This window comes from Carassius auratus, unplaced genomic scaffold, assembly GCF_003368295.1.
Source record: "Carassius auratus strain Wakin unplaced genomic scaffold, ASM336829v1 scaf_tig00004103, whole genome shotgun sequence".
NCBI lineage: Eukaryota > Metazoa > Chordata > Actinopteri > Cypriniformes > Cyprinidae > Carassius > Carassius auratus.
Genome location: NW_020523577.1, coordinates 25,651 through 40,994, shown reverse-complemented (window position 1 = coordinate 40,994; position 15,344 = coordinate 25,651). Strand labels below are relative to the sequence as shown.

The following is a 15,344-nucleotide window of genomic DNA, read 5'->3' as shown; positions in this document are numbered from 1 at the left end:
CTTACTATGGTAAACATGGGAAGGGAAATTAAGATTTCATGATTTAAGAATCGTTCGATTTATTAATTTGTTCCCTTATTTCACTTAAATCATGGGTTATGTTAGGGAACAAAAATTAATGAAACCATGGACAATTGCCAACATAATTATATTCGTGGGAATGAATGAACAAGTTGTAGGGAATGAATAGACTACCTGTCCTGTCACTGTGTCCCGCAGCCCTGCAAAGCGCACGATATAAAACAGTTATCTGATGAAATGATTAGTAACTACATTTCTATTGCATTTAATGTTGAAGAACTTTGTGTTGTTTTCTATTTTAATGTACTTTAAAGTTTAAATCACATTAAAAGCTTAATTTTGTACATTTGTGAATGAATGATGATGCTTTTTATATATCGTCACCGTCACTCACAGCCCGCTCGCACGTGTTGAGTGCGCATGAGCCGCACGCAGCCCAACATTGAATCGGTTAACCGACCATCGATAGCCTTAATCGATTGCATCTCTTATCGACAATTAATCGATCATCGATTAATCGTTGACATCCCTACCCCAGACGTTTGCAGACTGTTATAAAAAGAAGAAGGGATGCCACACAGTGGTAAACATGGCCTTGTCCAAACTTTTTTGAGATGTGTTGATGCCATGAAATTTAAAATCATCTTATTTTTTTCCCTTAAAATGATACTTTTCTCAGATTAAACATTTGATATGTCATCTATGTTGTATTCTGAATAAAATATTGAAATTTGAAACGTCCACATCATTGCATTCTGTTTTTTGTATAATTTGTATAGTGTCCCAACTTTTTTGGCATCAGGTTTGTATAATATAATATCGCCGAGATCCATTATTATTTGTTGTTGTTAATTTATAAGTTTACCTTTAAATATATATGTTGTTAATTTATTTCAGTTTTAGTTTACAAAATGTAAATGAGAAATGTTGCTTTGGAATCGATCTATCGTTCGAAATTCAGGTAATGTTTTAATTTCAAGTAACAAAAATGTTCATTTCAGTTTAGTAACAGTAATTTTGTTTAGTAATCAAGTATATATTTTTTGGGGAGTTTGTCATTTTTATTAGTTTTTCATACGATATATACCTTTTATTTATTTTACTTCAACTTAAGTTATTTTAGTAGGCCCACATCAAAATAAAATAAACTGATTTGAGACCTACCTTGGCAACTAGCTAAATTGAAAATTATTTTATTTCTTTACCGTTTATTTAAAATAACATAAATGCTTTGTATGGTTTTTGTTTTTAATAATAACAAAACCATATGAAGAAACCATCGTTGCTTTATTTAACTTTATTTTTAATTTTATGTCTTTTTTTTTTACATTACTTATTGTATAGATATGTCTTATATTTTATATTTGATCTAGATTTTTAGGCTCTACTGTTAGTGTTATCTGTATGCACCAGGGTCTGAGAGTAATGCAATTTCGATTCTCTGTATGTATGCATGTACATGTGGAAGAATTGACAATAAAGCAGACTTGACTTGAACATAAATGCTTCGTATGGTTTTTGTTTTCAATAACCCTGCTCGTGGGTTCTCTAAAAGACACACTTGGCTATTTAAACCCGCTTTATTTTTGTATATTTTTAAAATAAAATACATTTTTTATATATTTTTATTTTTTAAATAACCTCCGCTTCGTAGCTACGCTGCCCTCTCTGTTCACACGCGAGAACTACAGCCTCGGAACACACCACGAAAACTACAATTCCCAGAACCGCCATCTTTCCTGCGTGACGTCATGGTGTGCGGATGAAAACAGTCGCATGATACATACTGTTTATTTCAAAGACAGACAGCGTTTGTAAGATTGATAGATATATTCGTCGTTGTCAGAGAAAGCCCCTCCTCTGTAGTCCGTGCAGCTCCATGGCGCTGTCAGAGTGGCGTCTGTCTCTCAAGCTGCTGGATCAGCCTTCTCTCCCCAAATCCGTGCTGCAGTTCCCCGACACGGAGCCTGGAGATGTTCCTCCCGGAGAGTATCGGGTCTCCACTCTCAAGCAGCTGGTCTCAGCTCAGATCCCAGATGCCATACCAGATCCTGAGCTCATAGGTAACATATAATGCGAAGCATGACTCATTGTAATATTAGACGACAGTATGGCGTTATTAATGCGGCCGCATTGACCTGATTAAAAACACTAACGTAGAGCCTGTATTTAAATGTTATGATTTGATGTGGCCCTCAAAGTCAAATTAAAATCATTAAAAGGCATTCAGGTAACTAAATAACGGTTTCGTTTTGTTTAGCCCGTTATTTTAAGCCTATTTATAGGTTTTCCTGTAGCCTAGTGCTTATATATTATTTTATAGCGCCAATTATTATATTATTATTTATTGTTATTTTACTAGTGCTTATTTTAGTTTTTATGATTTTTATTTTGTGACTGTCTCCGTTTTTTTTTTTTTTTGTATATGAGATACTAGTATACGTATTGCTTTGCTAATAGATACTATAATAGTCCTAGAGAAATATTCCATTGCTATATCAATATATATAGCATGTTAACAAAATTTTTTTCAATTCTTCATGGTTCAGATATTAACTAATCACTCTAGTTTGTAATGCAATTGTTGCCACTATCAATTACAATTTTGCTAGTAACTGTTCATTGGGCAATAGTACTCTACTTATTTCTTGGTTACTAATAACATCCTAATAATTACTAGTATCTATTCCAGCTTTATTAATTATGTATTATAAATTTTGAATTTAAATTTAGAATCCATATCATTTGCAGATTTCCTGCTGCATTTTTTACTGGTTAAGATGAATTTATAGTTATTAAATGTATTATAACTATGTAATAGTTATAATAATAATAATAGTGTAATAGTTAATATGAATGCATTTTAATCAAAATTGCAAGTCATAATGAAATAGAATTATATTTAAAGACATCAAGTAAAGTGTTTCCAAACTTATTAGTAGAATGACATTTTATGGTTTAAATAGTAAACAGTCAAATCATTTCAAAAGGTTTTTTATTTTTATTTTTTTGATTAACAACAAAATATAACTGATACTATAAGGGACAAATAAGGGACACGTTATTTTAGGTTTATATTGTAAGTCTATTAGACTATTGTTTTTTCCCCTTAATGGTGGTGGAAATTTTGTATCTCATTTGTTTAAAAAAAAATCTTCAATATATAACAGAATTTAAATCATCGAGCTGGAACTATGACTTTTAAAAACGTAAATGTGTCCCTTTTGTGATGAAATCTTAACACACTTCAAAAGAGTTTCATGTTTCCAGCAATAAAAAAAGAAAAAATAACAAAATTAATCAATTCTGGGAATAACCCCCAGAGGAATCTTGACAAGATTGCAAACAGTTGTCCCGTTATCTTCATGCATTACAGAATTAGTGTACTGTGGCAGAAAGCTAAAGGATGACTTGACTCTGGAGTCCTATGGGATTCAGTCGGGATCCACTGTGCACATCCTGAGAAAGTCTTGGCCGGAGCCTGAGATCCGTCCCGGTGAGTCGTGTTCACCATCTTCAGGAACACAAAGAATGGAGATAAAGACGGACACTTGGCAGAAGTGCTCCATGAACACAGTCCATTATTTCGTCCTCTATGTTCTTCTATAGAGCCAGTGGACAAGGTTGCGGCTGCGAGGGAGTTTCGTGTCTTGCAGGCAGCTCTTCACACCAGCACTGCATACAGAGACTCGGTAGGTTGACTAGAGCAGCATACAGATGCTTCGGGATCCATGGGAACATGTTTGAGTAGCTGTTCACTCATTCCAGGTGTTCAAGATGCTGAACAACAGGGAATCCCTGGACCAGATCATCGTGGCCACACCTGGGCTGAGCAGCGATCCTGTGGCTCTGGGTACTGTATGAGTGCAGACACAAGGGATTTGTGACGGGAGGCGTGTGGAAGACTTATTCATGTGTGTTGACTTGATCTGTAGGGGTTCTTCAAGACAAAGACCTCTTCATACAATTCACCGACCCAAACATGCTTGACACGTGAGTGAGCATCATTACATACAACTGATCCAGAGTAAATAAATAAATAAATATGATTGTTATTAGAAGTACTAATTACTAACAGCAACAATATATAGTTTTATGTAAAAAATACTAAAACAACAACAGCAACAACAAATAAATGGTTTGTAAAACTAATGAATATTAATAACAATAATTTGTTGTTGTTTTCTTAGTAATATTATTAATTATTAATACTATTACTAATAAGAAAATCAGTAATTATATTAGTAATGAACGTATCAATATTAATGAAATAATTATAATAATTTAGCAATTCAAAATAAACATAACAATAATAATAATAATAATCAATAAATCAATGTTATATGTAAAATAATAATAATAATACATCAATAATAATAAATCAGTAATATATTAATTAGATAATGCAATAACAGTTTATTAACTGATATAATGATACAATAATAATAATTATTGTAATATAATAATCAAATATATAATATATATAATGATAAATACATAACATTATTATTAATGAATCAGTGTTATATTAAAATTATAAGTTATATTACTTCTATCAGGAATACTACTACTACTACAAAATTTTTATTATTTACTACTTTATTACTGCTTTATTATTATTATTATGTTGTTGTTATTATTATTTAGTCAACCTTGAAATAATATTAATAATAAATCAGTAATGTTATTATCCCCAATATACATGGTCCACAATAATATATTAACTAATGCAATAATAATAATTGTAATATAACAATAATATAATATATAAGATTAAATAAATCAATAATATTATTAATTAATCAGTATTATTATATAATAATTTAACTAATATTGCTTCTATTATTATTAATAATAATATTAGTATCATCAGTAATGATATAATTATTATTATTATTATGTTATTGTTATTAATCAATCTTGAAATGATAATAAAACAATTTATTTTATAGAAAATAAATTCATATTTAGATTGAATTTATATTGGTCTTATTTAAAGCATAAGCAGTCAAGTTTGTCTGGTACTGATTTTATAATAATGAATCACAATAACTTATTTATTTTGTTTTAAAAAAACTATTTTACATTTTGGCTGATGTCACATTGTAGAACGGTTGTGAACACCATATTGTGTTGACTTCCTGTTGAATCCAAGGATTAACACTTCAGAATGTGGCATTTGAATCACGTGGTGCACTTTGGGTTAAAGCAAACGATACCCTGAGCTTAACTGTCTCCCCAGATTGGCCAATTCCCACCCGGCGCTGGTGAATGCCATCATCCTGGTGCTGCACTCGGTGGCTGGCAGCGTGCCGCCCCAACAGAGCGCCGGCTCCTCCAGAAACGTGTCCTCTAGCTCTTACAGCGACATGCCAGGTGGGTGTCCACTTAAACGCAATTTCAGTGAAAAACTGCCTACCATTTGCATAATGTGACGAGTCATTTTGATGATCCATAGAAGTTTTTATGCATAAATGTTTTTTAATCTACAGGAGGTTTCCTCTTTGAAGGCATGTCTGATGATGAGGAGGACTTCCAGTCGGTTTGTCATGATTTACTGTTCTTCTTTAGGAATAGTGCATTAACAGTACTGGATCCTAAGCCAGTTTATCATCTGTAGGGGAGTCGCGGTGGGCCGTCCACTCTTGCTAGTGGTTTGGGCGGCATGAGGCCCGCTTCGCTCGGCTATAACGGTGCTGTAGGCCCCAGACCCATCACTCAAAGTGAGCTGGCCACCGCTCTGGCCCTCGCCAGCACACCTGAGAGCAGCGCTGCTACACCAACTACAGGGAACCAGGTACAGGACACTTCAGCAATACTGGGTCCACACAGAGTACGCTTGCAAAAAGGTGGAAAAATGTCCACTAAATTATTATATATAGATATATATACAAATTATATATATCTATATATAAAATTATAATTCATCAAGCACCAAATGCGCATAAAGCTTTGGTCAGTATATAAAACGGTGTTATTTGCCAACGGTATTGTGTAATTTAAAACAGTACTTTAAACAGTATTTTAATAGTAATGCATTACAATATTGTTTCTCCATAAAAGGTTATGTTATCTAGTTACTATTACTATTACTAATATTTTAGGAATGTAATGCATTACATGTAGCAAAATGTGTGTGGCAAAATGTATACAACAATTCAAACATTTGTTGTTGTAGGATTTTTTTTTTTTTTTTATGTTTTTGAAACAGTCTTTTTGTACACCAAGGGTGCATTTGATCAAATTTTTTTTAGATTTGTTTTCTTTTTTAATAATTTGAACAATTTAATCATTCATTCCTGCGATGGTGAAGCTGAATTTTCAGCAGCCATTATTCCAGCCTTCATTCTAATATTCACTTAATTTATAAATTATAGATTTGAGTTTTTATTGTTTTATATTAAATTTAATTAAAGCAGTAATAAAATTCAGGGTTCATTTACATGACAACAATACATCAAAAGCAGACATGTTTTCGAAAAAGCTTTGTGTATAGACAAAACGCCAGAACGATCCCAGTTCATACACATATGCGAATTTCACTTTGTAAAGAAACATTATGGACCTGCCCACATATCTACGCACACATATAATATGCAAGCGCAAATGTTTCACAAAAGTTTTTTTAACTAAAAGGTATGGTTTTCAAAAACTTTGAAACTCGTTTTCCAAAGTTTGCATTTTCAGCCGGCAAAATTCAGTTTTCTTGTAAATGAGTAGCCAAAACGCGTACAAGGTTTTCAGTTTTTAGTTGAAAACTAAGTTGTGACCCCTTAATATCAGAACAGGGGACAAAGGCCCTCTGTAGCAAATCAATGCGTTTTTGTAAGAAGGTCACCGCTGCGCATGCACCGCTCAGAAGTTACACAGAAACACAGCGGAGAGATCAAAAGAAAACAATGATACAAAACTATGATTTGTAAAGAAAAATATCGGAGGATTTCAATATAAGCCAAAAGGAGACTGGTTTTTCTTTGATAAAGTAAGGAAACGTTGCTTCCTTTGCTCCTGTTAACAAACGTTGGTTTTCTCGAGACCCACCGGCTCATGCGCAACGAATGGCATTAAACCGCTTGAAAGCTCAAAGACCATTTTTAATATAACCCCGACCAAGGATGCCTTGAGGGTGAATAATTAATGGGCTAATTTTTATTTTTGGCTGAACTAACCCTTTAACAGACAGCAATGATAATAATTGTGATCAACTGGAATGTAACCATTTTTGCGTCTATAATGTTTTAGATTTGCATACACTAATTTATAAAGCGAATACATCTGTGACAGGGGCCCTCTTCAGGAGCGTCCCCAAACCCTGCAGGTACTCCTATAACCAATGACCTGTTTAACCAGGCACTGCAGCAGGCCCTGCAGGTGTCCAGCATCTCCAGCTTACACGTGAGTAACCACCGGACATCCAGTGACATTTTACACCAGATTCATCTTTATATGATACATCTTCAAATAGAGATGTCGGAGAAAAATGCATGCATTCTTCCTATGCTTGTTAGCACAGCTTGATTTGCATGCATCCTGTTGCTTTTTCTATGCACCACAATATCACTTTTCTCTGTTAAAGTGGCATTTCTGATTGTGGAGTGACTCTGTTTGATAATGTGTAGAATCAGTGGCAGTCGCAGCTCCAGCAGCTGCGGGACATGGGCATCCGTGATGAGGAGCTCATCCTGAGAGCCCTGCAGGCCACCGGCGGAGACATCCAAGCGGCCCTGGAGCTCATATTCGCCAGAGGCGCACCATGAATCATTTTCTGAAGTAAAACGTTACCACTACATATTCAGTATTTTAATTACCTATTTGAAAGTGTGGTTTATTTCTAACTTATGTTTGGTCTTTTATCCATGTACATTGAATGCGGTGCTATCAGCTGTTTGGAGAGTAAGTCTAGTTTAGGACACACGTTACAATATATCACTTCTGCTGTGTTAATAAAATGTGTTCAGCTCCATAAATATCGATAGCTAAAAGCTAAAGTTTGATGTTCAGACAATCATTGTTATGGTTTATTTTTTGTCGTTAATTAAAATCTTCCATAAATAGCATAAAGTCTGGTGCTCTGTAGTTGTGTGCAAAGAATGAATCTTGGCATGAAATGGAAATTGACTCTTGTTTTCTAAATGCATGGTAACGATTTATCCATAAATGTTTTAATCGTGTTTTTTTTTTTTTTTTTTTTCGACCTCCTAATTTTGAATTGAAATGTCATACTCTAGCTTGATCTTCCAGTGAAACAACAGCATTTCAACTGGAAAATCGGTGCATAAATTAACCTCAGCAAAATAAATATCAATAAAAAAACACTTTTATTTATTAAAATGTATATATTACATATATTCATATTGATACAAGCGTTGACGTTTTGCATTTACCTTTATGAATGAGCAGAATATTAATCCTAGTTTTATGATTATACGCTATTTCTATTAAAATGGGGTTTTCTAATCGCAAATTGCAACAATGTGTATCACTATATAACAAAAAGAATAGCTGTTTTGAGAACAAAAACCACCATAATTATATTAATATCAAGATTTGATGGCATTATTTATTCGCTTTAAAGGATAGTAAGTAATTAATAGGTAAACAAACAACTATTCCCTCTTGAGAAGACTACAGCATTCCCAATTTTTCTACAGACCTGATCATTTTGTACATTGCAGTGTTCTAAAATTAGTAAAGTTTTATGACATTTTATGGCGGGAAATCCTGTCACTTTGTTCACACTATCTACAGAAGACTTTATCATCAGTTTCATAACCTGTTACGTTTTTATGGGCTTGTTTATCTATGGACTTCAGGTCCATATAAGGATCTGTCTGTGTAAACCTCGGTCCTATAGGACAATAACCATCTTACCACCTCTCATAAAAGCCTCTGCCACAGTTTGGATTCATTCAGACTTCCTGTCTCAGCTCATTTTTGAGGTATAACATGGCAGAGCACGGCCCTGTACTCTGTGTTCATCCTTCGAGCTGCTTGGTTGATGAAAAAACAGAGGTAGAAGTAAAGCACTTGCCTGCTGATTATAGGGTCACTCTCCACGCACTGATTCACTCTGAAGATGGAGACGATTGGGAATCACTCGGCCGCTACACCAGCGACTCCTCAGGGACTGTTAAAGGTACACTACTTCATCTTAAACCTTCACACATTCACAGTTTGGATTCTAAAAGGGTTTACTTAATTAGTAATACACAGTTTCCAGAGACAAAAGTCTTGGCGGGACATTTGAGGGAGTTGAAGGCATGGGTCTGCTGTGGAGTATGAGACCTGTTCCTGAAAGTAAACCAGGTCGCCGGTAAGAGACGTTAATTAATATAGCGCGCGATAAACAACTGCTTTGTGAGCACGCACTTCTAATTTAAAGGGGCAGTTCACCTTAATTTAAACTAGTTTCATTTACCATCTATACGTCATACCAAAAGTGTATGGTGTTATTTTTCTTTGTAAACTGAAATTTGATCATAAAGGTGCTTATATTATAATAACAATAATAATTAAATGGGAATAAAAGGACCATTGTCAATATAGTGCTATAGATGGGTTCCAGAGGCAAAATACCATTCATTTTCTTCTTAGGGAAATTGTTAAAGGGTTAGTTCACCCAAAATGAAAATTATATCATTAATCACACCCTCATGTCATTCCAAACCCTTCGTTCATCTTCATGACACAAATTAAGATTTTTGATGAAATCCGAGAGCTCTCTGTCATGTCACCCTGGCCTTAGTGTGCAATTTTGGATAGTATCATGATGCATGCGCGTCCTTTTTCTACATGCAAACGATGCATGCACCTGATGCTGCTGACACTGAACATGCTGGCGCTGTGTCTTGTTTACATTCAGAGGAGAGCGTGCACATCCTTGGTACCTAAGAGAAGAATTGCAGAAGAAAGTTGTTTTTATTTTTAGCTTCATAAAAGTACAGTTGAACCACTGATGTCACATGGACCATTTTAAAGATGTCCTTACTATATTTCTGGGTCTTGATCGTGGTAGTACCCTTGCTGTCTATGCAGGGTCAAAAGCTCTCAGATTTCATTAAAAAAATAAATCTCAATTTGTCGTCCGAATATGAATGAAGGTCTTACGGGTTTGGAACAATATGAGGGTGATTAATGAAAGAATTTTCATTTTTGGGAGAATTATTCGTTTAATATGCTTATGTTGTTCAATATTTCAGTTTGCAACTTTTCAAATTATGTTTTAAATAGCCCTGTTTAAAAGTGGAATCCCTGGTGAAAAACTACATTACCCAGGATTTTTTACAATGCTTCATGAAATTGTGATTCTATCCCTAATTAAAGCTGTTATGCACATAGTGTAGTATTTTTATATTTTTAAGTAGCACGACAATATGGCAAATTTGTGTCTAACTGAATTGAAAAATACATGGGAAAATCTTTTACCGTCATGCACTGAATTAACAGGTTATTCTAATTTGAATTGACAGATTTCGGAAGATCAATGTCCAGACACCCTTTAAAGTGACGTTTTCTGTGTATGAAGGACACCTTGCTAGGGTCTTTAAGTATCACACCCCCCTCACATCAGCTACAGCTGAGCGCTGGTATTTGGCCCCTGAGGTCCAGAGGGTCGAAGTGACAGAGGGGGGGATAAAGGGGACACTCTTCATTCCTCCAGGTATGGGTTAGCATTTAGATGCAGTCTTTGCCCATATAATCATTAGTATAGAATTTGCATCTAATCTAATAATAAATAACATAATATGCAAGTTTAGAACATGTATTAACATACATTTAATTATAAAATAAATATATTTATACTGTCATTTGTTAAAGAAATGAATACTTTTATTTTACAGTGATGCATTAAAATGAAAAAAAGTGAAGGATTCAATTCAAAACATTCAGAATCAACACAAAACATGTATTTTTATTGTGCCACAGGAGAGGCGTTTATTTGACCTTGTACATTTAGATGAATGTAAATCATTGTACATTCTGTCTACTTTTACAGAGACTTGAGGGACTCTCTGTTCATATGCGTGTGGTTTTGTAATGCAGGTCCTGGCCCCTTTCCTGCTGTGCTGGACCTGTGTGGAGGGCAGGGAGGTCGTGTTGAGCATCGCTCCGCGCTCCTGGCGTCCCACGGCTATGTCTCGCTGGCTCTGGAGTACATCGGGATCCTGACTGCTGAAGGAAAACTCCATCACGTGGACAACACCTACTTTGAGGTACATGTGTGCTACACAACAACTAAAAATACCATTCTGGTTAACTGATAGGTAAGTAATTCTTGTCAGAAATTTGGAATAATTAAGATCTCTTATATTTACCAAGACTGCATTACTTTGATCAAAAACAGAGCATGATCAGTAAAGTTCGATTATAATTTAAAATAAATGTTTTCAGTAAAATGTAATTTATTCATGTGATGCAAAGCTGAATTTTAAGCTTCAGTACTCTAGTTTTCAGTTTCACATGATCCACCTGAAATCATTCTGATTTGCTGGTCAAGAAACATTATTATTATCAATAGTTGTGCTGCTTCATAACTTTGTAATAAAATTGTGATGCACTAGCTTGCAAAGGTTTTTGTTCCTATTCATCAAAAAGCAAGCAAAAAAACTAAAACAAACAACAGTTTTTCACAAAAATATTAAGCAGCAAAAAATATTTTACAATATTAATGATTTACTGGATTGATAATCAAATAAATGCAGCCTTGGCAAACATAATAATACTTAAAAAAAAAAAAAAAAACTTTCGGCTGGTTGTGTAAATAAAAAATATTTATAAAAATGAAATGATATTTCTTCTACCAATTTGTGTATACATGAAGTAATCTGACATTATTTAATGTTTGTTAACGCTGACGTGATTTTAAAATAATTCAGGTATATGTAAATTTAATAATAATATTTAATTAAATTGGAAATGAATTGAATACAGGTTGAATTTAATTCATTTATTCATTTAAAATGTATTTTTTTTATATTTCTTACAATTTGATTTTCATATTGCAGAGGGAAAATAAGGTATACACCGTAATATATACCTTGAAAGTATTTAAAGCACTTTAGATATATATTTGTTTTTCAGACTGCGTTTAAATTTCTACAAAAACACCCCAAAGTTCGTCCAGACAGAGTGGCAGTGATGGGGATGTCATTCGGTGTGCCAGTATCACTGGGTTTGACCACATACTCACAAATTTTAGAGGTAAAAAACTCATAAGTTCTCATTTACATCAATGCAGTGGAGATTTGATGCTGAAACAGTGATACAATGTATTTTTCTGTTTTTTGATGGGAACTTTGCAGCCCAGGTGTGTGATTTGTGTGAGCGGGAGTCACATCATGCCACACAAAGGATCTTTGGCGGATGTCTATGCAGCACTACAACAGTAAGAAACACCATTTTCACACAGCAGGCATTATTAAGATGGATTACGTTATACAAACTATATACTAAGAACGACGGTTATTCTGTCAACCCCAAGGAATGTAGACAAAATCCGTTATGATGAAAAGATGAGAATAATTTGGCGGGATCTTTTGCTGCCGGTACCAGACGACCCTTCCAAGAAAGTTAAGGTATATGAGAATGATGCATTTACTTTGTAATCGGTATATAATATTCAGTTTTGTACTACGAAGAGTCATTTCATATGCTTGTAATTCATGTTTTTACCAGATGGGTGAGATCAAATGTCCTATTTTATTAATTGTTGGAGAGGACGATCAAAACTGGCCGGCTTCAGAATCTGCGGCGGATGTGAGTCGATCCGTTTAATACATTAAAAAGTTTCAACTAAGGCCAGTGATTGAGCCAATCTCATTCCCTGTTCGACAGATGAAGGAGATGATGGAAAAGGCTGGGAACAGTCGCCTCCTAACGGTTCTCTCGTATCCTGGAGCGGGTCACCTTATTGAGCCGCCCTATAGCCCTCACGTCCGATTCAGTGACTTCAAGCTACTGGAGGCAAAGACCAAAGGTGAAAGTCTAATGCATGTCAAATCAAGCCAGTTGTTAGCGTTTGTGTTACGTTAAAATTAGGGGTACAATCATCACTGACTTGGAAAACTTCACACTTGACTTGAAGCAGCTTGGATTCTGTGCCTCTCCAGTCTTCCTCCAGACTCCAGACCTTGATTTCCAAATGAAATGCTAAATTTGCCTTTTATCTGAAAAGAGGACTTTGGAGCACTGAGCAACAGTCCAGTTCTTTTTCTTCTTAGCCCAGCTGAAATGCTTCTGACGTTGTTTCTGTTTCAGAAGTGGCTTGGTAGCTCTTTTCCTAAAGAAGTCTGAATGTGGTGACTCTTGATGCACTGACTCCAGCTTCAGTTCACTCCCTGTGAAGCTCTCCCAAGTGTTTGAATCAGCTTTGCTTGATAGTATTCTCAAGCTTGCAGTCATCCCTGTTACTTGTGCACCTTTTCCTACCCAATTTCTTCCTTTCAGTCAACATTGCATTTAATATGCTTTGATACAGCACTCTGTGAACAGCCAGTCCTTTCAGTAATGACCTTCTGTAACTTACCGTACTTGTGGAGGGTGTTAGTGATTGTCTTTTGGACCATAGCCAAGTCAGTAGTCCTCCCCATTATTGTGGTTTCAAAGAACAAGATATACCCAGAATTTATAATGTAGGGATGGTCATTTAATGAGACTCAAATATAGATACTGGATTTTTGTCTTTCATGAGCTGTAAGCTCTAATCATCAAAATTTAAACAAAAAACTTCTGAAATGTTTTACTTTACATGAAATGGATCTAGAATAAATGAAAGTTTCACTTTTTGAAATAAGTTAAAAAGAATGAACTTTTTCACGATATGCCAATTTTTTTTAGATGCACCTATATGACCCTGGAGCACAAAACCAGTCTTAAGTCACTAGGGTTTATTTGTAGCAATAGCCAAAAAAACATTGTATGGGTCAAAATTATAGTATTTGTCTTTTATGCCAAAAATCATAAGGATATTAATTAAAGATCATGTTCCATGAAGATATTTTGTAAATTTCTTACCGTAAAACTTAATTTTTGATTAATCATATACATTGCTAATGTATTGCTACATTTTGCACCCTCAGATTCCAGATTTTCAAATAGTGCCCATATATTGTCCGATCTGAATAAACCATACATCAAAGGAAAGCTTTTCAGCTTTCAGATTATGTATAAATCTCAATTAAAGTTATGTATAAAACTAAATTCGAAAAATTTCCCAGCAACATGCACAAACATGAAAAAAAAAATGTGTCTGCCAAATGCATAAATGTAAATACTTTTAGAGGGAAGTATATCATTCATTCATTCAATCATTCATTAATTTTTTAGGTCTTTGCTCCTGCCTTAAACTATGAAATTTGTGTCAAAACTTTGCAGGCATGTTCATGACCCTAAACAAGAAGCAATTTCACAATTGCAAGAAAAACCAGGAGTTTAACCAGTATTTCCAGCAACTCAAATATGTGCTGTGGGTCATACTGACCAGGAATATAACATATGTGCTGTCTATGGGTCATCTGTTATCTTATTATGATCGGGAAGTGAGATGCCATATACACAGATGTATAGATGAATGTGCTGTTTTTGGCATATGTGTTGTATTTCAGGAGGTTGAAATGACATCGCTTTGTATTGTAGTGGTGGTGCTTTGGGGTGGAGAGACGGTTCCTCACAGTCGAGCTCAGGAGGAGTCCTGGCAGAAAACTCTGGCTTTTCTTGAGGAGCATCTCTATGACAACAGCAGAGAGGCTACACACTGCTGCTAACCATTTATACTGTATCTACAACTGTGAGACTAATCATCTTCAGTGTGCCTTCATACAGCAATACTGAAGAGATTAACAGTGTAAATGATCACTTTCAAAGCATTACATTATTGCAATTAATTACGGATTAATTAAACTTAAATATTAGTTTAAAAGTAAATAATATTTTGATAATTAATAATTAAAGTATACTATATTGTTGGATATTAATGTTTTATTATTAATAATACTTATTATATTAATAATTAATTAAAATACAAACTGTAGATATTGATCTATATTTCATATACTTAAAGTTAATTTATTAATTGATTTAAATAATTAGTGCAAATTTAAATATAGTGCTGTCGAACGATTAATCGAGATAAATCACCAAGTTTTTGTTTACATAATATATGTGTGTTTACTGCGTATATTTATGTATATAAAGATAAATATACACACATGCATGTAGATATTTAAGAAAATTATATATATATATATATATATATATATATATATATATATATATATATATATATATATATTATAAATTATATAAATATATTCATGTAGATACAT

The 15,344-nt window shown here is 34.1% G+C and overlaps 2 protein-coding genes across 3 annotated transcripts; both read left to right on the top strand.

The window, feature by feature from the left end:
* Positions 1-1,758: 1,758 nt before the first annotated feature.
* On the top strand, positions 1,759-8,028 carry LOC113070438 (ubiquitin-like protein 7). 2 transcript variants are annotated; one of them, XM_026243721.1, is made up of 10 exons: positions 1,759-2,084; positions 3,398-3,517; positions 3,631-3,713; positions 3,790-3,874; positions 3,957-4,014; positions 5,264-5,397; positions 5,514-5,563; positions 5,642-5,818; positions 7,372-7,416; positions 7,641-8,028. In XM_026243721.1, exons 1-10 carry the CDS (start codon positions 1,901-1,903, stop codon positions 7,776-7,778), a joined length of 1,074 nt encoding a protein of 357 aa, XP_026099506.1. In that variant the 5' UTR covers positions 1,759-1,900; the 3' UTR covers positions 7,779-8,028. The 2 variants fall into 2 exon arrangements, with proteins under 2 accessions (XP_026099506.1, XP_026099505.1); XM_026243720.1 differs by having other exon boundaries at positions 7,306-7,416; positions 7,641-8,024.
* Positions 8,029-8,306: 278 nt separating this feature from the next.
* Positions 8,307-14,928, top strand: LOC113070437 (acyl-coenzyme A thioesterase 4-like). The gene is made up of 10 exons (XM_026243719.1): positions 8,307-9,157; positions 9,235-9,334; positions 10,491-10,681; positions 11,065-11,234; positions 12,103-12,222; positions 12,324-12,406; positions 12,503-12,596; positions 12,697-12,777; positions 12,856-12,997; positions 14,656-14,928. Exons 1-10 carry the CDS (start codon positions 8,968-8,970, stop codon positions 14,781-14,783), a joined length of 1,299 nt encoding a protein of 432 aa, XP_026099504.1. The 5' UTR covers positions 8,307-8,967; the 3' UTR covers positions 14,784-14,928.
* Positions 14,929-15,344: the final 416 nt, after the last annotated feature.

Bases quoted from the DNA above. Each gene is read 5' to 3' on its own strand.
- LOC113070438 (XM_026243720.1), top strand. From the start codon at position 1,901: ATGGCGCTGTCAGAGTGGCGTCTGTCTCTCAAGCTGCTGGATCAGCCT. The intron at 3,518-3,630 runs GTGAGTCGTGTT...GTTCTTCTATAG, and splicing joins GGAGCCTGAGATCCGTCCCG to AGCCAGTGGACAAGGTTGCG. The intron at 3,875-3,956 runs GTACTGTATGAG...CTTGATCTGTAG, and splicing joins CAGCGATCCTGTGGCTCTGG to GGGTTCTTCAAGACAAAGAC.
- LOC113070437 (XM_026243719.1), top strand. From the start codon at position 8,968: ATGGCAGAGCACGGCCCTGTACTCTGTGTTCATCCTTCGAGCTGCTTG. The intron at 11,235-12,102 runs GTACATGTGTGC...TTTGTTTTTCAG, and splicing joins TGGACAACACCTACTTTGAG to ACTGCGTTTAAATTTCTACA. The intron at 12,998-14,655 runs GTGAAAGTCTAA...TTTGTATTGTAG, and splicing joins ACTGGAGGCAAAGACCAAAG to TGGTGGTGCTTTGGGGTGGA.